The sequence below is a fragment of the Argentina anserina genome, chromosome 5, assembly GCF_933775445.1.
Source record: "Argentina anserina chromosome 5, drPotAnse1.1, whole genome shotgun sequence".
Classification (NCBI taxonomy): domain Eukaryota; kingdom Viridiplantae; phylum Streptophyta; class Magnoliopsida; order Rosales; family Rosaceae; genus Argentina; species Argentina anserina.
This window is the reverse complement of record NC_065876.1, coordinates 28,100,545-28,122,500: the sequence shown is the minus strand read 5'-3', so window position 1 is coordinate 28,122,500 and position 21,956 is coordinate 28,100,545. Positions and strand designations below refer to the sequence as shown.

Below are 21,956 nucleotides of genomic sequence, written 5' to 3'. Positions count from 1 at the left end.
CGCACAACACCTTTACCATTCCCTCTCTTCTATCCACAATTCAGACACTCGATCAAAGTAGTATTTTATTTTTGTCAAACCAACCACTCGCAACCAGCATTGCTTGTGCCAACATGAGCAAGCACAACCAGTAGTGCAGTACAACAAAGTGAACTAAATATATATGTTGCGAGTACAAAATTCGGGGACTTATTCACGCAGCTTGTATACCTTTGGTCCGGTTAACCTACACAAAACCGGGATTAAGATCAAGGGTTAGCAGTGCGCCGACATATGACTCTTTGAAACTTAAGTTAAATTCAGAACGAGACTTAAGTTTGTAGGTTAAAGTCTTAAGAATACGTTATCATTTTTATGAGGTTTCTGGTTGCTTTTATAAGCGTATTGGGAGAATTGTTACTTCCATTTCCCGATGTGGGAGAGTGTGCCCGTGCAATATGTTTTTACTGCTTTGACGAGCTACTTTGGTAGCGCCGGCGGCGGCGCCTGAGCTAGAGGTGGCGTGACCTGCCCTGCCGGCTCAATGCCTTGCCTTGTTGGGTTAACTCCGGCCGATATGGCAGCCAGAATAAGGGGGAATGTTGCCAAGAATTACCCCGTCAAGGGGAGGTGTTAACAATATACAAGTTCTACAAAAGAGCCAAGCCTAGTAGCCTAGCTAGCGGCAAGACCAACATCAAAGGCCTCAAAATGCCACGAACTTGCAAAACCAAACAAACCACGGAAGCAGGAGTTGAGCACATACAGAATGTAACTGTTGTATGGTAATTTGGGAAATCCATAAGAATAGTGGGTCGGAGATGCAATTGAATCGCCAGAGTTGGAAAGCAGGCCGGGAAATAGTAGTGCAGACAGAGACAAAAGGAAGATATATATATATATATACAGTCCCTATCCAGAGTGAATGTTCACTCTGAAGTTTTAGAGTGAAGTTCTAATTTTGGCACACTTTTCGGTCAAATTGTTTCACCATAAGCGATTCAATATTTAGGTATGCTATTCAAGATCATCTCTACAAAATTTCATCTAATTCGGACATCGTTAAGGTATTGAAATTAGATTAAATCAATGAATGAATTAAAACTGTTCAACGTGAACCGTTCGTGTAAATCTCAATTTTGAAAGCTCAAATCACTGTCAAATTGGATGAAACTTTATAGAGATGATCTTGAATAGCATAACTAAATATTGAATCGCTTATGGTGAAAAAATTTGACCGAAAAGTATGCCAAAATTGGAACTTCACTCTGAAACTTCAGAGTGAACTTTCACTCTGAATAAGAACTGTATATATATATATCAATACATCAAATCTAGTAGCTGGAAAGAAAACAGAGATCGAAGGATCAACCTCAAGGTATCTTGGAAGAACAGACTCAAGGTTCTTATAAATTCAAATGGTGCGGGAAATTTTGGAAATACATTGAAGATTTGAAGTAGGTAGATAGAGATACTGAGATACACAAGCTCACATTAACCAGTTGTGCATGAGAAGTTGAGAACTATATATATATTCTACGTACATTGCGTGGTACTTAGTCGGGTACAGGCCGGGTGCCCAATAAGAAGGACAGAGCCCAAATATAAAGGAACATCCAAGCTTATAACCAAAGGTGACTTCCCCATCTTCTGTTCAACTATCAAACCCAACCGGAGATACTAGGCACATAACCGAGCTCCGCCGCTTGTGTCTTTAACAATTAAATAAAACCCAGAATGGCGAATTCTTTGTTTATCCCAAGCAACTACTTTGTCGTACCTCCTCCTCGCGTTTCAGCTTCCTTCTCCTCCTCCTCCTCAAGACCCATCGCTTCTCCTCAACTCGTTCTTAAATCTTCCCCTGTAGTGTTACATAGCCGCAGAAGCAGTAGCAGGCGTGCCTCGTCTTTCAAGTTTCATCCTACTGCTCGATACTCTGTTCCCCCAGTATGTACGCTTTCATCAATCTCTATCTCTATATTTCGATGCTTTCGATTATTTCTATGAACTTAGTACCATAATTCATTTCTGTAATTATCGGGTTTTGGTGAATTGGCCATGGGTTTAACTTCAAGGTTAGGTTTGGTGCTACTAATGTGATCAAGATGCTTGCTTTAGTTAGATAAGCCCCCCACTATTTTGTTTTTGTTCATATTCTAGTTGTGTAGTTGTCTGAACTATTTCGGTAAAAGAAACAGAGAAGGGTTTTGTATCTCTATTGCATTATGTAAATTGAGATATCAGAAATAAGGCCTTTTGAGTAAGGTCTGGCATTGCAGTTAAAATTCTTGCTAAACTGTGAGTATTCCTGACCTATCAGGAACTGTTATTTAACTTGAAAAGATTAAGGTATAAGCCACTTGAAAATAGAAAGTCGAGCATTCCCTTCCTTTTGCTAGGTTTAGCACCTACACAGTTGTCACCAAAGAGTAAACTCGTACTGATCTCAGAATTTTCATTAAAGTCGCAGATCAATGAAATGTTCTGTGTCTTTGGTTTATTGAAGAGCTTCACACCCCTTCCTGTTTATGCTTGCATAGCCTTCTATTAATTCTTTAAGAGTATTGTTCATAAACAGTAAGCCTCTCATTTCCGGTCAGTCAATAGTTTGTTAGGCCAATCAAGTGGATCCGGATTCTCTCCTAATGTGAGATTGTGTAATATTGCCTAATGAATGGGTCTATACATTTTAGGATTCTACTCTAGTGATATATAAATCCTAAGCAAACCCCTAAGCAAACCCCAGCACCTGAAAAGAAAACATAACTTCAATGTGAACACCAATGTATGTGATCTATTCTTCAATCCAAAGCAGATATCTTATTTTTTATCGTACTTCGTATTCTAATGGGTATACCCATAATGCACTTTCTGTATGCACGATGGCTTGAGTGCACTAGTTCATCAGTAAGAAGTTTCAGATAGGAAAATTAAAGATACAACCTCTAATTATGTCGAGGATAAGACAAGGAAACTTCATTTATCACTAAACTGTATTGATTTGCAGTGTATTGGGATAATTGTGTAACCAAATCACCCATAGAAATCGAGTCAGCATGAGAATACAACTACCTTGAATGGAAGGGCCAAAGACCAAGAGAGTCGAGTGAGGAAATTAATGAAAGATCGCACAAGTAATCAGTGAGATGAGGCACATCTTTGAGCATGTAACCGCATAGCCTTTGATAATCATAAACTTCAGATCATCGGGAATCGCCATAGTGTTGGTCTGGAAGAGAAAACCAGCAGTGAACTGAAATTGATTTTGAAGCAGAAGCGAGAATCTAATCAGGGAAATGGTCCAGCAAGGGAGGGGACACTCATCTTTGGTTTGTTCTTCAATTTCAGCTTTGGTTTCTTCTTGAGCTCTGTTCATGAATTCAGACTGTAGTTAGCAATACAATCTCAGACTTGAACTCGTTAAAACCTTTTGCAGACACACGCTGTTCATATTAGGCTAATTCTCAATGTTGTTTCTACACCTTACTGTACTTATATCGACACTTCAATATAACTTCATACTTACATTTGACATGTTCATCTCTATTCTCATTTGTACGTGATTAACGTGAATAACATATGCATTTTGTTTCTAGGTGAATGCCAATGATGCTAAAGTACAAACTAATGGAGCAGATCAACAACATTTGCCAAGTTTGAGGGCACTTCTTAAAGTTTACAAGGATGCTATTTTTAATGGAGATGAAGACACTGTATCAGAAATTGAAGCAATGATAGAAGTAATAGAAAATAAGCAGAATGAATTAGTCCAAAAAGTATCATCTATGTCAGCAGAGGTAACATCAGGGAAGGAAAAGCTTATTCGTTTGCAAGCAGATTTTGATAATTGTAGAAAAAGATTTGAGAAAGAAAGACTTAGTGTGAGGACTGATGCCCAAGGGGAAGTAATTGAGAGCCTTTTGCCCATGGTTGACAATTTTGAGAGAGCAAAACAACAACTTAAACCTGAAACAGAAAAGGAGAAGAAGATTGATACCAGTTACCAGGGTATATACAAACAATTTGTTGAGATTATGAGGAGTTTGCGTGTGGCCTCTGTGCCAACTCTGGGAAAACCCTTTGATCCTTCAGTAAGTGACAGCTTTTTCTTCAAGGTTTATTTTAGATATTAAATTATTATGCTTATTTATAAGGGTGAACCAGAGATGAACACAAAAAATCTTAAAACAAATCCTGATTATCTTTTCTTTTTGACGATTTAATATGTTGTGTTTTTGTTGTCCAAAATGATGGCCAACTTTTACTTCATTCTTTGGGTAGATGAGGTAGGATGCTTAAGTGCATAGAGAAAAAAATGAAACAAAATTTATAGGATATTTATATCTTCTAACCCTCCCTAGTTAACCTGAAGGTATTGGTTGCTGGAGGAGCAATACAATCCCCTTGCGTGTCCTCTTTTCTTTGAATTGTACCAATGGACTTAGCTACTATCTTTTCCTGTTCAAATTTCCTTCTTTCATAGTTACTGTCACTCAGGCACTAAACTATTGTGTAGAATGACATGCTATATGAAGTTCGCAACTGAAATTATATTCATAACAAGTATGGGACAATGTCAATTTAATTTGGGAGTGGCGGCGGCACTTGTTTTTATATGTTGTTGATGACTTTCCCCACTCTAGAACCTGCCAATACCAGAAGTGATAATAAATGTAGGAATTCTGTCACTACGTGCTTTGCAGCTCTATGTCTTGGGTAGTTTCTAATATGTTATCTTTTGGAACTGAAAATAAAGCATCCTACAGCCTTTTATGAATATTCAGCCTGATTGGGTAGGAGGTTATTTGTTGGGTTTAAGTTTTCTCCATCTCATTGTTGGTGATTGTAAGTGTGGTTCTCATTAGGAATCAAATGGTTGACATAAGCCTTTAAAATTGATCTTCCCACTAAAGCATCTGTCCAAATATAACATTTGTTATGTGTGCTGCATATATATTGGTTTGCTTACTGATATAAGAGTTCAAGGGTGTGTATTTACTCTTGTATTGAGGATATATTCGGTTTTTGTCTGATGACCAACAGAGATTAAACTACATGTAGCTTTTCTTTTTCTTTCGCTTTTTTTTCTACCTCCAATCAATACGAGTCTGATTTATCTGTGAAAGCTATTTTGAAGTTTTAACTTTCTGTTACAGGTGCATGAAGCTATTGCACGAGAAGAGTCTCAAGAATTCCCAGATGGTATTGTCATTCAAGAAATTCGCCGTGGCTTTTTACTTGGGGGCCGACTTTTAAGACCAGCAATGGTTAAAGTCTCCATTGGACCTGGCAGTAAGAAATCTCCCGTGGCTGCTGAGAAATCGCCAGGGTCACCTGCAACAGCTGCTTCAGTAGAGAATTGATTAGTTTTCACGCAGGAGCTGATTTTGATGTACTGCTTCGATTCTTTTATGTGCCTTGTCTGTGTCAAGCAGGGTATAAAAGTTTGAACGAGTTTGTCACATATTCTTACACTGCTTATTGATTCACAAGAAGCATACTAAATGTAACTCGGATTCTTTAAAGTTGGTAATCAACTATCTTCACTCCAGTGCTTTTGTTCTTTCGATTGTTGGCTTTCAGTCTTATTATAGCAATTGAATATTCCCCCTTTAATAAAGCTAGTAATAGTATCCCATAGTATCATTACTAAACTTATTATAAACTTGTACAATTTAGATGACGGGTTAACACTGGGAAGTTTCAACTACAAAGTCGAAGTTTTTGATTTCAGAAATTATTCATTAATTTAAATTGAATAAATAGTATTAGCAAACGAAGAGCAAAGCCCTGTACGTAAGTAATGTAACAAATTAAAGAACCAACTAACCAAACCCACCTCTCTCATCTTTGCATGCAATTTCAGTCCCTCCTCCTCTCATATATAAAGCCCTCCCCTTGTTCATTTTGTGAACCAACCAAAGTTTACCAAACCAACCAACCCAAGCAGTTGTCCTCCAATGGAAGAAGACCTCTCCAACTACCACCACCACCTCCACCACGCCATGGAAATCGAGCAACAGCAGCTTCAGAACATCACCGCCAGTTCTCATTTGCTCAATCCCTTCGAAACCCAACAAGAAACAAACTGGGGGGACAGTAACAACGAAATGCAGCAACAACAACTGCCACCAATCCCAACACCTGACCTTCTCAGCCTTTTCCACCTGCCGGAGACGGCGTCTGGAGTCATGTACGATCCAATGTTCCAGCTGCCTCCTCCTCCGCAACCGTTCCGGGAGCAGCTGCTGCCATACGGGTGCAACTCGAGTTTGTTCAGCAATGGTGGGGATACTCACTTGTTTGAGAATGGGGTGCTGGAGTTTTCCAAGGAGATGAAGCCCTTTGGAAGAGGGAGAGGTGGGAATAAAGGGACCAAACACTTTGCTACTGAGCGACAGAGGAGAGTCCAGCTCAATGACAAGTTCACTGCTTTGAGGGAACTTGTTCCAAGCCCAACCAAGGTAATTCATTCATCTCAATTTCTGACTCTGGTGAGTTTGGTTTTGGTTTCAATTTCTGGATTGATTTTGGGTTTTGAATTTAAGGTTGTTTTGGTTCATATTTGTGTGGGGGGAAATTGGTGCAATTAGTCCTTCCTTTTAATTGACATTTCCAAACACTGATCATTTTTATGAAACTATGCCAATTGTTATACTAAGAACCACTTTCATTTCTTGCTTGACTGATTTGTTAGTTTTTTGATAGGATTAGGAGATCTGTATTTGGGATTTTAGGTGATCTGAATTTAGGACTTTAGGTTGATTAGAGAATATTGAAGGTTTTCAACAGAGGAGCTGTTTACATGCAGGTAGTAAAGGTTTTTATTTATGGCTGGATTTTTTTCTCACACATGATTTTACATCTGCATACATATTTATACTACCAAGCCACCGACTTGGCTTCACTGACTTACAACACAAATTTTGCAACAGCATCACATATGGATAATTACACACACAGACAACTCTATAACACATAAGTATTCAAGTTCTAGACTGATCTGGAACACTTACAAATGTGCATTATTGAATTTAACACTCCTCCTTAATGCACATTTGGTGAGACTCCAAGCATGCTTCGTAGCATTTCAAATCTTGGCCTTGGAAGTGCTTTGGTAAAGATATCTGTTAGTTGTACCTCAGTTTTGCAGTACTGAAGCTCAATTTCCTTGTTGGTTGATGCTTCTCTCAAGAAGTGATGTTTGATATTGATATGCTTTGTTTTGTTCAGAATACTTGTTGCATACATAATAACGAGTCTAGTTGTAGTAAAAAAAGTAAGCTCCCAATGAGACTTCTGTTTCAAGATGCATTTGCTTTCGGAGAGCCATCCTCCTTTCTTAGCTTCTCATTAGTGATGAGAGGAGTTGTTTCGGCCTTGCACCCATTCATCTTGAATTTCTTCAAGAGATTTTCTGTATACTTTGTTTGACATATAAAACTACCATCTTCTTCTTGGCGTATCTCTATACAAAGAAAATAGTGCATTAGGCCGAGATCACTCATCTCAAATGTCCTCATCATGTCTTCATTATCACCTGTATAAATTAGATCATCCACATATGACGAAACGATGAGGTTAAAATTACCTTGAGTTTTGATGTAGAGAGTTGGCTTACTCTTGCTTCTCTCAAATCCGGCATTAATGAAATATTTGTCTATGCGGCTGTTCCATGCCCTTGGTGCTTGTTTAAGCCTGTATATAGCTTTCTTCAATCAGAACACTTTGTCTTCTCCTCATTTCTTTATAAAGCCTTGAGGGTGCTCCACATAGGTCTCTTCTTCAAGTTCTCCATTCAGAAAGGCTGACTTAACATCAAGCTGGTGTATTTTCCATTTCTTTTGAGCTGCAAGTGCTACAAGAGCCCTTATTGTGTTCAGCCTTGCTACTGGTGCATAGGTCTCATTGTAGTCTATCCCTGGCTGCTGTGAGTAGCCCTTAGCAACTAGTCTTTCTTTGTGCTTTTGTATTGTGCCATCTGGTTTCATCTTGGTCCTATCTCTTTATTTGGTGGACGCTCTACAAGTTCCCAAGTCAGAATTTTTTTTTTCAATTGTCTTAATTTCTTCTTCCATAGCTTTTCTCCAATTTTCTTCTTTTACTGCAACTTCATAACTTTCAGGTTCTAAAGACATATAATTACAAGTTGCATATATATCCCTCAATGATTTTACTCTTCTAGGTGGTGACTCTGGATCATCATCGTCATCATCTTGATTCAAAGGAAGAGTAATAGAGGGCATACCTGGAAGTTGCGAAGTTGCTTCTTTTTCCACTTCTTCTCTTGGTTGGAGTGGAAGAATCATCTGCTTCTTTTCTGTTGGGACAAATTTGCTCTTCTCAACTTGTTCTTTATCCCAGTTCTAATATGCAGATTCATCAAACACAACATCCCTGCTGATCATAAGCTTCTTTGTTTTGGATTATAAACCCTGTAGCCTTTAGCTTGTGAACTGTAACCAACAAAGATACCACCTTCTGATTTTTCTTCCAGCTTATGCCTTTTTTCTGCTGGTATGTGCACATAGAATATGCACCCAGAGACTTTTAGATGCTTTGCTGATGGCTTCCGGTTGCTTTAAGCTTCAATTGGTGTCTTGTCTTGTAGAGCTTTTGTTGAACATCTATTCAGCAAGTAAACTTCTGTATACACTGCTTCTGACCAAAAGGCTTTTGCAAGTGCTTCTCATATAACATTGAACTAAGCCAATAGTGTTGTTATACTATGAACCACTTTGCTTTCCAGTTTTAGTTGGTTGATTTGTATCAAATCCAATTTGGAGACCCCGTTCTCTAGTTTCTTTCATGCTTTCTTCTTCTCTTGGTTGATTCCTCCTTTTTGCTTATTGTGTTTGTTTGTGGTGAGCAATTGAAGCAAAGACTGAAGATGTAAAATTCTTTAAAGATTGCTTATAATTTCAGAAATTTCCAGTCATGTACCACATGCATTGATTCTCTTGTTTCTTTGGGCTGCCTATATGGATTAGTTTCATTGTTTCTATCTTTTGGCATTACAATGGTGATTAGATCATTAATTGTTTCATGACTGTTTCTTGGTTTGGCATAATACTGACAATTTTGCTGGATGTTTTGAAAACTTGGGAAACAAATAATTGGAGCACAGCCTGATCGAGCATCTGTGGTGGGAGATGCCATTGATTACATACAGGAGCTCAAGAGGACTGTGAGTGAGCTGAAGCGTCTGGTGGACAAGAAAAGGTGTGGGAGAGAGAGGAGCAAGAGGCACAAGACAGAGCAGGACATAGGTGCCGGAGACGACGATGAGAGCTGTAACAAGCCTCTTGGTGACCCTGATCATGACCACTCCTACAACAATGGCTCTCTGAGGAGCTCATGGCTGAAAAGAAAGTCTAAAGACACTGAGGTCGACGTCCGAATTATTGATGATGAAGTCACCATCAAACTGATCCAGAGGAAGAAGATTAATCTGTTGCTCTCTGTTTCCAAGATTCTTGATGGGTTGCAGCTTGAACTTCATCATGCTGCTGGGGGACACATTGGGAATTCATACAGCTTCTTATTCAACACCAAGGTTGGTGCAGTAGTGCTTACTTTATCTCATGGATTTGTTTTTGTTGGGTCATTTCTTCATGCATTGTTTTAAATCATTGACCTTTGCTTTTTTGTATTATGCAGATGTACGAAGGGTCTTCTTTGTATGCCAGTGCCATTGCCAACAAGCTCATTGATGCCCTGGATGGACAATATGCTGCAATTCCACCTTCCAACAGTTATTAGCGAGGCATGAACTGAGATGTTACTTGGAATTACTACCAAGTCTTTATAATATCTAATGTTCGTCTAACTACATCATATCATATCTGATGCTCATTAGTAGAGAGATTAAAGAACTAGGCAATAAACTTGGTGTGACAGAGAGCATGACAGAATATTATATATGTGACTTACTTCTGGGATTTGAGGATATTTATAAAATGTATGCATGATCTTGGTCAGTACTTTGATTACTGAGATCAGATACAGGTAATTTGGAGCAGGTACTTGGCCAAAATATTACTTTGCTTATGATATTATGTGGTACTTTCTAATAGTTATGTGCTTGCAAAGGTTCAAGAAACACCACTGCCAAATACAGCAGAATGATTGTAGAGCATCTTTTTCATCTCTCAATATTCCTGGTTGGATTTCGATAGCTTTTGTTTGTTGGATCAAATCGACAATGTGGATTTTGTGAAGGTGTGGAGGAACTCTTGTTCATGCCATCTTTTAAGTGTGACTGAGTATGAGTCCAATTCAGTTTGGTGCAAGTGTGATTTCAGGGGAAGGTTGGTGTAAGATGTTGGAAGGGGCGAGGGGTGAAAGGATGGTGGTGATGTGGTAGCATGAGCGGCGCAGTGTTAGGAGTGTCGAGGTTGTGGAAGTGCCGGAACCATGTACAGTTAGGGGGAGATATCATTGCATCTCAGGAGGCACCAGAGACATGCCTTGGAAACGTAAAAAAAAGGACTATTTTACCAAAGATTTGGGAAGTACGGTTTTGATTCCTATGCTTCACTGAGGCTAATTCTGAGCTTATGTAACAATGAGGGCATCTTCTACTATTACTGGAGTTGAGCGATGAAATGATTGATTCATAAATAAAAATGGAGTAGACCTGAAGCTGGGTGTGTTAAGTGCAACTGAGAGAAGTAAAACTAAATGTACCCGTCTTCACTGACGATGAAGTATCGAGCGTGGAGATAGGGGTAACATTGTCTTTCCACATATGATCTGATCATACTCAATGCTATCCGAGCATTTTTAAAGCAAGTCCAACAATCAATATTGTGAATCAAAGGAAACACCCAGAAACATGCCGTAGATAGCCGAATTCGCGACGGATATGTTCGAAAACGCTGTAAATACATTCAAAAAGATAGATATACCCCTCGCTGGTTCTACCGCCAGATAGTTTCAATATAGGGGTAAAATTATCTTTTCACATAAGGTCTGTGCCTTATCCGAGCATTTTAAAGCAGGTCCAACAATCAATTGGAGTGTGGTATATTGTGAATCAAAGGAAACTCCCGAAAACGGGCCGGAAATATCCTAATTCGTGTCGGAAATGTTGGAAAACGCTATGAATACGTTCCAAAAGACAGTTATACCCCTCCATAGACAGTTATACCCCTCCATAGTTAACCGCGAGGGCCGTCAAAAACGACGCGTCGTTAGCCGCTGTTGACGAAATCATCGCGTCGTTAGACCGATCTTCATCTTCCTCTTCAAACAATTTCAAAACAAAAAAAACAATGACGAAATATCTCCTCATCCTCCTCGTTTCTCTCTCCTCCCAAACCCGACCCGGACCCATCGCCGGCCCACACCGAGCTGACCCGCTACGGCTTTCCCAATCGGGCTCCTCCCTTCCGCGGTCAAAAACTACACCGTCAACCCCGTCACCGGCGACTTCGTCGTCGACCTCGGCGACGCGTGCAAGATCACGCTCCCGCCGGACAACTACCTCGCCACGCATTCCAAGAAAGTCACCGGAAAAATCAACCACGGCCGGATCGCGGAGATTAACGGCATCAGCGTAAGGGCGTTCTACCAGTGGTGGTCGATCACCGGAATCAGGTCCAGCGCCGAGATCTGGTGTTTGAGGTCGGCATGGTCCAAGAACTTGAATCACAGTCCGGCCTGCGAGGGCCGCCGCCGCCACTCCTCTTCTTAGCAGGTTCGAATTTGCAATTGTTTAGGGTTTAAATTAGGGTTTCTGATTGGATTATAGTGATTGAAGTTTCAGTTAGTATTGTTGGTGCCTCTGAGTTGTTAGAATGATAGTGATGTTTACTGAATGGTGAGATTGTTAATCAAATTGAGCTTTTAAAGCAATCGAATGTAGGCTCTTCATTGGCTATGAGTATAAGAATATTCTTCAGAGTGCGAATGCCGAATCATATTTTGGATCATTACGGGACTTCAGAATCTGGACGGTGATTTTCGTGGCAATGCCTTTGATTCATCAGCTAAGATGCTACTCTATAAGAATTTCGGACATTTTGCAAGGATTGTAGTCATCGATGGTGTTTGTTTGTGGAATCTAGCAAGTGGTTGGTCTGGTATCGGATTATGGTGAATTTTTGAAACCTTTAAGCCGTCAAACTGTGTGGTTCTCATTTATGAATTCAATGTTGCGATTAGGGTCGGCACAGAATTTGAGTACTTTTGATAGTAAAGTGTGTTGTGCTTAGCTCAGTGCAGAGTTATCTGTTGAACCAAACATAACATCATATTGTTGCTTACTGTCACCCTTCAAACCTTTTCTTACTGTGGTTCTTTCACGAAACTACGCCAATTCTGCATTTTGTTTGGATGAGATTGCAAAGAGCGTTGAATGCATGAAAGAAATGGAACAAAAAGTGCTCCCAGTGTTCTATGATGTTCATCCATTTGAGGTACGAAGACAAACAGGGTAAGACTTTGTTAAAGCGTTTGTGAAGCATCAAAATCGGTTTGGAGGAAATCCAGGAAAGGTGGAGAGGTGGAGAGATGCTCTATCTGAAGTTTGCGATCTCTCTGGATGGCACTTGCAAAATGGGTAAAGATGTCTTCACTTATTGCATGTTTCCTACTTCCCATGGGAAATTAGAAATTTGAAAACCTTTAGGTTGTAATTCAGTAACTCTGGAACAGTTTAAGTTTCTAAGAATGCATGGATTCTGTGAAAGTAACTTCAGCTAAACCCATTTGGTTACTGTCTTCGTTATACAAATGATTTGCATAATAGCTGAGTAACCTGAGTTATCTGATCCTTAGATCAAAGTTACATTGAACAGTTTTTTATTTTGTTTATCAGATGACGTTTTTTGTTGAACCTTCAATTACCTCTCTTGTGTAGCTTTAGTCTCTTCCTTTTTTATTTTCTGAGAATGTCAGGCCTTTTCCTTATATATATATTGGGATCTTACTTATGTTACCTACTACCTTCCAGCAGGTCTGAAGCAGAAATTAAGGAAGAAATTGTTCAAAAGATTTTTACTGAGTTGAATCAAATAATATCAACATCTGAGGGTTTAGTTGGGATTGGTTCATCACCTGAATGAAATGCTTTCATACTTAGACTTGGGTTATCTGGATGTTCGGATCATGGGCATTTGGGGTATGGATGGTGTCGGAAAAACAACTATTGCACAAGTTGTTTCTGAGAGGATAAAAACTGAGTTTGAAGGGGATAGCTTTCTGGAAAATGTTAGAGAGGTAACCGAAAAGCAAGGGGTAGTTCATTTACAACAGAAACTTCTTTGGAATATGTTGAAAAGTAATGTAGATATGCAAACCAGTAAAATGGGAAGAGATATAATCAGTTATAGACTATGTGCTAGAAAGGTTCTTCTCATTCTTGATGATGTGGATCAGGAAGAACAACTGGAAGCATTGTGCAATCGTACTTGGTTTGGTCTAGGGAGTAGAGTCGTTCTAACATCGAGAGATGAACATTTGCTCAGTGCATTTGGAGTGGATAAAGTATACAAGGTGAAACCATTAACTGGTCTTGAAGCTCTTCAGATGTTCCATGAAAGCCTTTAAGCAAGATCAGCTGGTTGGGGAAGGCTTTCGTAAGCTATCCAAGGAATTTTTGAAGTATTGTAAGGGCCTTCCATTAGCTATTAAAGTTTTGATTTCATCTGTCAATGGTAGAAGTGAAAAATTATGGTCACAAGCATTGGAGAGACTATAAAAAAGTCCTGATAAAAAAAATTATTAATGTCCTAAAATTTAGTTATGATGGATTAAGAGAAACAGAAAAGAAACTATTTCTGGATCTCGCATGTTTCTTTAAAGGGGAAGACATTGATCGTGTAAAAAGAATATTACAAGGTAGTGCTACACATATATTGGTTTGCTTACTGATATAAGGTTCAAGGGTGTGTATTTTCTCTTGTATTGAGGATATATTTGTTTCTTGTCTGATGACCAACAGAGATCAAACTACATGTAGCTTTTCTTTCTACACCCAATATGAGCCTAATATAAATCTGTTAAAGCTATTTTGAAGTTTTCAACTTTCTGTCACAGGTGCATGAAGCTACTGCACGAGTCTCAAGAATTCCCAGAATCCCAGATGGTATTGTCATTCAAGAAATATGCCGGGGCTTTTTACTTGGAGGCCAACTTTTAAGACCAGAAATGGTTAAAGTCTCCATTGGACCTGGCAGTAAGAAACCTCCCGCGGCCGCTGAGAACTCGCCAGGGTCACCGGCAACAGCTGCTTCAGTAGAGAATTGGTAAGTTTTCACGGAGGGGCTGATTTTGATGTACTGCTTCGGTTCTTTTATGTGCCTTATCTTGTTTCAAAGTGAAACCGGGTATAAAAATTTGAACAATCTTGTCACATATTCAGACACTGATTTGCTTATTGATTCACAAGAAAGATACGACTAAAATGTAACCTTGAGATCTCTTGAATATTAATAATCGACTATCTTCTCTAGTGTTTTTGTTTTTCGTTCGGTTGTTGGCCTCCAATCTTATTGTAGCAAACTAGCAATTGCATATTCCCCCTTTTATAAAGCTAGTCATAGTATCCCATGGTATCATAACTAAGCTTATTATAAACCTTGTACAATTTAGATGACGGGTATAACAATGGGAAACCAATACAGCGCCTAACCTCTTTAACAATCGGGACGAGTGAAATATAGAAAAAACGTGAATCAACTCTGACCAAGATAGTGTACTCCACAGTAAACATTGTGTGCTTAAATTCATGTCACGGACATTTAACTATTGCAAGTTACCACGTCAACTAGCTGTCGTTGGTGTATTTGTAATTTGGTATTCCTCTTCTACACAACGTTGCATGAGATCAAAATATCAATTTCTATCTTCCATCAGTCAAGAGGCATAAGTTAGGGCATTAGAAATCAAGTTCAGTTGGGTAAAACGGGTTGAGACTTGTGTTAAAGGATCAACAAGCATCAAATGCATCGTGGGTGTGAAGCCATACTTATCCTAGAGCTTTCAATATTGGAGCACCGGCGCATACAGAATCCATGCAACTTGTAGAAACAGAGGGATATTCCAGTTGATACCAGAAGAATTGTCCATTTCAAATGTAGCGGCACCACTTCGTACATAGTTTATTGAGGCCGACTTTGTAGTTCCCCCAACACCTACTGCTTACGGACAAAGCTTGTGAGTCGGCCTCCAACTTTCTTAGGTACATGAAGCAAAACAAGCATGGATGAATGAACGAATACCAACTTAAACCCACCTTGCCAAGTAGAATTTTATGACCCTTGGAATCTTGGCAACATTTTCTAAAACCGAACTTAACCAAAGATCGGTGGAAGCATTTGTCTTTTCTAGCAGACATATGCACAATACTAGCATGCAAGTAAAAGACCTTTCTGAGTGACATCTACAGTAGGATTTTCATGTCTGCGTGGTTTAATTGCTTAAGAAAATAATACTCAACTGGAAAGAAATGAGAAACCCTGGAGTGTGCTAATTTAGTTCTGAATGCAATGAATGATATTGACATGCACTAAAGATCAACAAATTAAACTTCTTTTACATTGAGTACCCATCCACTTTTACTTGTCAAAATGGTAGTCTATATATGCAGCAAGTCCAAACACCCCACCTCTGATTCACTTGATCATTGGGAGGAGACTGCAAGTTGATAACGAGTGATGACGGGAAGCATGAAATATTGGTTATGTATTTTTCTGGTTTTGCTTTTCTTTTGGGGCAAGGAAGCTCTTGTTCCTGGCGTGTTCTCATACAAGGGCAGTCGTAAGACAATGGAGACTGCTAGACAAATTTTGAAGGCTCGTGTTGAACGACAGGGTGGAAGGTATATCGAGTCGAAGCGACTGAGCCCCGGTGGACCTGATGTCCTGATCCACGCCATCACTAGCACCTGATCAGAAACATTGCAGCCACAGACAAATGTGAGCCGAGGCCGAGGAAGAATAAATACAGTATTAAGTATTTGGTTAAGCCTATAAGTAGCGCTTGATCATTCAACTAAATATAGATGGTTCCACGCAGCTCAACCTGCGATATAAGGGATGTAACTTTTTCTTGGTAAGTAATAAAAATCTTGTAACTTGTACTTGTGTGCGTGCGCAGCATGCTTTAAATGTGATTTTGTGATGCAAACATCAATAAAGTTTTACTCTATTATAAAAGAATAAGGTTCTTTCAACAACCAGCTCTAATTTCTGCATGTTAATAGAATTCCATAACCACTAAAAGTCTAGTTTTCTTCAATTATGCAAACTGCTAAGTTAAATATTCTCCCAAAATGAAACAGATCAAATGAAGGGAAAAAACAGTCAAAAGACTAATGATATCTAAGATACCTTCTTATGAACATCGGCAAACTCCAAAGACCCGGAGAATGAGTCTCAATGGCCAAAAGCACATGAGGCTCTATAGCAGGTTAGCTCTGAGGTAGGAACTAACTTTCAAGAATTGCATTTTGCTATTACTTCGGAGCAGTGGCCAATGCTGCACAAGAATTCTCCTTTGATCCAAAAGCATCAAAGCTCAACTGGGTATGCATCCAGTCACTAAAGACTAGTTCAATTGTGCCTTTTAGCTTGGCTTCTCTCATAGACCATTGGAAGAAAGCACAGTGAACATCAAATCTCAGGCACAACACCCACTAACTCCATTTGTCCAACCAAAGCAATGGCATTGTTGAGCATTCCATTAGTTGAATAAGCAGATAGCATTGCATTCCACAGCAAAGCATCTTTTCTAACTTCAAAATCAAACACTGATTTAGCTTCCTTGATACTACCACACTTGGAATACATGCCTACCAAGGCACTTGCGAGCGTACTATCAGAATGATCAAGCTGACTCTTTATGATATAGCCATGTAATTCTCTTCCAAATCTCAGAGTTGCCATATCACCACAAGTGAGGAGAAGTATCATGAGCGTAATAGAGCTTGGTTGAAGACCTTCTTCCAGCATTTCGCGGAAGAGCTCAACAGCTAAGTTCAGCTGCATGTTTTCGACATGGCCTGCAATCATAGCATTCCAACAGACTGTGTTTCTGTCCTCAATTCTCCTAAACACTTTAGCTGCTGAGACAATATCAAGACATTTCGAATACATGTCAACCAATGCACTTGAGATATAGACGTTAGGCTCAAAGCCTCTCCTCAGCATGTATCCATGGATTTCCTTCCCTTGGGATAGTAGTTTGAGATCAGCACAAGCTGCAAGAGCACCAGCAATAGTAATGGAATTTGGTTGAATTGACTCAGGGAGCACAAAATCAGCAAAGCAGCCATCAGATGGGGCTTGCATGGTCCATAACAATATCAGTGCTTCAAAACTAAGTCCAAATTGTTGAAAACCAGAAATTAAAACGTTGAAGGAGATAATATTTGGTTTCAAATCCATTCGGACCATCTCACGAAGCAACTCATATGCCTCATTCTTTTGACCATTTCTTGCATGGCCAGCCAATATTGTGTTATAGGACACCACATCAGGTTTTAAACCATTGTGATGCATTACTCTTAGAAGATCTATTCCCTTCTCTGTTTCTCCTGAATTCACATAAACTGCAATCATCTCATTCCACATGCCAATGCTTTTGGTCTCAGCCGTGGAATAAACTTTCTCTGCATAATCTTTCATTCCACATTTTGAGTACATACCAATCAAGGAACCTTCCACATAGGTGTTACCGCAAAGCTGACGCTTCAGAGAAAACCCATGAATTGCCCTGCCCAAGTTCAAATCTTTCAAACCTGCACAAGCTGGCAAAATGCTTGCAATCGTAACAAAATTTGGCTCCTCCGGGAAACACAACATTCTATAAAATGCATCTAAAGCATCCTCAAAATACTCATTCTGACTACAACCCGAAAGGACTCCATTCCAAGAATTAACTCTCGGCCTTAATCCTTCCTCTTGCATCGCCTCCAAATACTGAAGAGCCATCTCCATCTCCCCATTCTGTGCAAACCCCGAAACAAGCGCATTCCAAGATATCAAATCCCTCTTTACTCCAATCCCCTTCATCGAACTGAACACCTCCAACGCTTCGTCACAAAGACCCTCATTCATATAAGCCGAAACAAGCGCAGTCCACGAAACCACATCTCTCTCCCTCATTGCACCAAACACACTCACAGCAAACCCCAAATCCCCACAGTTGGCATAAAAATCAATAAGCGAATTACCCATGAAAACATCCGAATCCATCCCATTCCTTATCACAAACCCATGAATCATCTTCCCAATCCCCACCATCTTCGTCAGCGCGCACGCCTTCAACAATGTAGGCACAACATAAACATCAGGCACCATTCCCTCCTCCACCATCAACCCAAACACCGCAAACATCTCCTCCCACAGCTCGGCGCGACAATAAGCGCTAATCAACGCCGCGTAAGTCGGTACATTTCTCTTAGGCATTTCATCAAACACCTTTTGGGCATAGTCCAAAAGCTCATAATTCTTGGAGTAAAGCTTGGCGAGCTTGTTCCCAACCCATCTATTGACCTCAAAAGCATTCGACTTCAGAGCAAGAGCATGAATTGGTCTACAGTCAGCTACATGGTTACTTCTAAGTAGAGAAATGCAGTGACTAACCTCAGAGCTGGGTTGAGCTCTTGGACTTTGAGTAAAGTCTGCGGCTTTTTTGGCGGTGAAAGCGAGATGGGGTTGAGGGTTTAAGAGTGTGGGGGAGTCTATGGAAGCTCGGAAGTTGAGTTTGGGCGTGTGGGGAGTGATGGGTGGTTGGGAGGGAGAGGGGTCAGTGAAGAAGGGAGTGTTGGGAAGAAAAGAAGAACGGAGAAGCTCCATGGCTGAAGGAGCAGAGTTGTGTGTGAGTTTAAGGAGAAGAGAGTGAGGAAGAAGAAGAAGAAGAAGCAAAGGGAAGTGGATGAGGGTGAGAGTGAGAGAAGCTCTGGTGCAGAATACAAAGGGGGGCTTTGTCTTTTCACTCTTTTGTGTTTTTGAAGTATGAGGATGAAGCTTTGGGGTTTTAGCTTGGGTTTTTGCCCCTTGCCGATACGACGCCGTTTATGTGATCTATGGTTTGGGAAAAAGAAACTTATTGTTATTGTGCACTTCAAATGGGAACACTCATGATAAGAATTATTTCCATCCACTGGTGAAAATAGTTGCATTTCGGGTTTATTTTTTGTGCTACATTGATGTGGTGATGAACTGATGATTGTATAGACTAATTTGATTTTAGAAGCAGACTAGCCTTAAGATTGTTATACTAATGTGCAGCTATTCTATCTCTGTATCGAACTAAGTTTATTTCACTCAATACACTATGCTGAGGAGGGTTTATCTTTTGTTCTAGAAATTAGATTACAAAGGAGAAGTATGTCAATGTAAGGAGAATATCTCTGATTTATCAATAAGCATACCATCAACTTTCTATCATATCCTGTATATAGTACTATTCCGGGTTAGCTCAAATAACGAAATATCAAAATTTGTAGAGGGTTTTTCTGCAAGTAATGCCCCAAGCTTGTTCTCTTGAATTTGTGACTAGCCCTTTTGGTCAGATTCACTCTTAAAATCTATATACAAAAACCATCAGCAGTTCAAATGACTTTCTATACAATTGACCATCAGCAGTTCAAATGAATCTATATACAAAGGAACATAATCTCCACTGTTCAAAAGACTCCTGGAAAATGTTGTCAATTTCTTTCTTTACATCAAAGTGATCAAACAACGAACTTGGTGTCGGTGCATTCTCTTACCCTTCGATCACACAAATAAACCAAACTTTGCTCTGCCCCCTTCATCTCTGCAACATTGAAACCATTTAATATATTTCTCAAATAACAGATCCCTATTTCTTGCAAGAATGAATAAATAGGAATGCATTACTTGCCAGTATCAAGAAACTAGAGTATGGACTTACACGGTAGCCAAGCCCTTTCACATTTTGCCCTCAATGGCAAATAAGCTCCCATATATTATGGACTCTAATCACCACCAGATTCTTAAAAGTAATCCTACACTGTCCTAAACACAACCTTCTTCTATGTTTGCAAATAATTTCAGGAAGGAAGAGGATTGCGGAATCAGATGGATGCGCCACCAGTTTACGTAAGATGCTTGAATCATCTTATCAAATTACATTCACATAACAGTTTGATATGCTAGGAATTATCCTATAATCGAGTGCAGATGGAAGAGCTAGCGTTAACTATTCATAGAAAATGCCAATTTACAATCCGAGGTAGGACTTGTGACTACAACTAAACTTCGGTAGCTGCTCTATTAGTTCTCAATCGTTATGAAAATGCCAATTTACAATCCAACCAACTTCACAAAAGGTATGCAAATTAAGAACACATGACTCAACCAACTATAATAAGTTCACCAAGTAGTAGAACAACCTGAGATCACCCAACTCGATTCTATATTTGTTTTTCAATGCAGTGAAACAAAGAAATAACTTTAGCTACAAATCAAGAGTCCACTGACACCAATTTCTAAACTTGAGCAAAAACTTTTGCCTTTGATTGCTTATCTCAGAGCAGAAAATCAAAACCCAGAACGAAAAGCATTAAAATTTGAACTAAAAGAAAGATTACCATTTAGAAGCTGACTTATGGGTTTCCAATGTACTGTAAAACTTAGAAAATCGACCACGAGTCTCGGGTTTGGGCACGAAGGGCTTCTTTTTCAACCCGAAAATCTCTTGAACCAGAGGAACGTGAACCAAAACCAGCTTCCACGCCAAATACCAACCTGCGAATTCACGCTCAGAAATCCACAAATTACTAGAGTTCTCACATACCCAGATCCTCAATACAACTTCAGAATTCGCGAAGTAACAAGACGATTATTAAATGGTGAAGAAGAAAAGTTACAGGAAGCTATGAACAAGAAGACGAGTGCGACTGCGAGGAGAGGACGAAGGAGGAGAAGGGTGATGTAGTCCCAGTAAGACAGAGACATCTCGGAAAGTAGACGATTGAGCTGGACAGAGTCTTCGATGGTTTTGGTTTTCTGAGGATGACTTCAAGTCTTAAATACTCTTTTTTGCCTTGTTGGTCTGCAAAAGTAATTCGGGTTGATAAAGAATTAGTGGGGGCGGATGTGTTGCTAACAAGTCATTAGCTTATGTTTAGCGAGTAGCGACCGAGCCCTCGACTCGGTTCGTGAAATAGGGCATTGGTTTATGTTTAGCGGCCCCGCCTTCAACTTGGTTCGTGTTGGCTTGGTGGTTGTGCTGACCGTCAATTTTTGAGATGCGGCTGGACTCTGGTGATCTGACATTACCTCGACTAATTGTGTTGATAATCAAGCATTCCTTTTTTGCTAAGCAGCCCTGGACTCAGTTCGTGTAACCGCAATCAGTGGTGGTTTATTCTGACCACGACTCAGATCAGTGGTGGATCTATGATTGAAATGCCACTAGGGTTAATTTTATACGAAACGTAAAATTACTTTTCTTTACGCGATGCACAAAAAAAATTCTTCTTATATTAGGTATGTCGATATCTGTCATCAGAATAAACAATCTCTACACACCTTTATTTTATATTTCATTATGTATTTATCTCGCTTTATGTTAATTAATAAACTTCACTACTTTGATTCTAATTTCCAAGTATGCAAATAAAATACTCAACAATGCGACGAGTAATTGCGAGTGGTGAGTGGTGATATGCAAACTTGAACGAGAACTCGAGAAAATGATTAGAAGAAGAGGCTACCAGATCAGCAGAAGTAGACGAGAAAGTCTTCAGAGATTGAAAGAAAAAGACGCGAAAGTGTGAGAGACAGAAAGAGACTCGTGCTGATGTTTTAATTTTTTTAATAGATGGTTGAGTTTTTTTTTCTGAGCTTCATTTTCACTTGGGCTCCAGCCCAGTCAAGCCAGGGCTGGATCCGCCCCTGACTGAGATGCGGCTAGACTCTAGTTGTCTAAACTCCGAAATACCTGAATTAAAAGATTCGGCTGACAAAAAAATGTCGTTACACGTTTGTGTATAA

General features: G+C 39.6%; 4 protein-coding genes and 1 pseudogene across 6 annotated transcripts; 3 read left to right on the top strand and 2 right to left on the bottom strand.

Moving 5' to 3' along the window:
* Positions 1-1,657: 1,657 nt before the first annotated feature.
* On the top strand, positions 1,658-5,497 carry LOC126793712 (uncharacterized). Of its 3 annotated transcripts, none has more exons than XM_050520313.1 (4): positions 1,784-1,930; positions 2,987-3,308; positions 3,576-4,070; positions 5,136-5,497. In XM_050520313.1, the coding sequence occupies exons 2-4, from the start codon at positions 3,276-3,278 to the stop codon at positions 5,340-5,342; spliced, it is 735 nt and encodes a 244-aa protein (XP_050376270.1). In that variant the 5' UTR covers positions 1,784-1,930; positions 2,987-3,275; the 3' UTR covers positions 5,343-5,497. The 3 variants fall into 3 exon arrangements, with proteins under 3 accessions (XP_050376268.1, XP_050376270.1, XP_050376269.1); XM_050520312.1 differs by having other exon boundaries at positions 1,793-1,926; XM_050520311.1 differs by lacking the exon at positions 2,987-3,308 and having other exon boundaries at positions 1,658-1,926; positions 5,136-5,495.
* Positions 5,498-5,939: 442 nt separating this feature from the next.
* Positions 5,940-9,741, top strand: LOC126793711 (transcription factor bHLH91-like). Its single transcript, XM_050520310.1, has 3 exons — positions 5,940-6,443; positions 9,107-9,535; positions 9,640-9,741. Exons 1-3 carry the CDS (start codon positions 5,940-5,942, stop codon positions 9,739-9,741), a joined length of 1,035 nt encoding a protein of 344 aa, XP_050376267.1.
* A 1,933-nt stretch (positions 9,742-11,674) lies between these two features.
* Positions 11,675-14,011, top strand: LOC126793752 (disease resistance protein RPV1-like; annotated as a pseudogene).
* A 2,305-nt stretch (positions 14,012-16,316) lies between these two features.
* On the bottom strand, positions 16,317-18,883 carry LOC126794500 (pentatricopeptide repeat-containing protein At1g19720-like). Its single transcript, XM_050521233.1, has one exon. It carries the CDS (start codon positions 18,783-18,785, stop codon positions 16,599-16,601), a length of 2,187 nt encoding a protein of 728 aa, XP_050377190.1. The 5' UTR covers positions 18,786-18,883; the 3' UTR covers positions 16,317-16,598.
* Positions 18,884-19,540: 657 nt separating this feature from the next.
* LOC126794974 (uncharacterized) lies at positions 19,541-21,020 on the bottom strand. Its single transcript, XM_050521780.1, has 3 exons — positions 20,828-21,020; positions 20,549-20,705; positions 19,541-19,752 (listed from the first exon to the last, which is right to left on the bottom strand). Coding segments are annotated over exons 1-3 (246 nt in total). The 5' UTR covers positions 20,916-21,020; the 3' UTR covers positions 19,541-19,751.
* Positions 21,021-21,956: the final 936 nt, after the last annotated feature.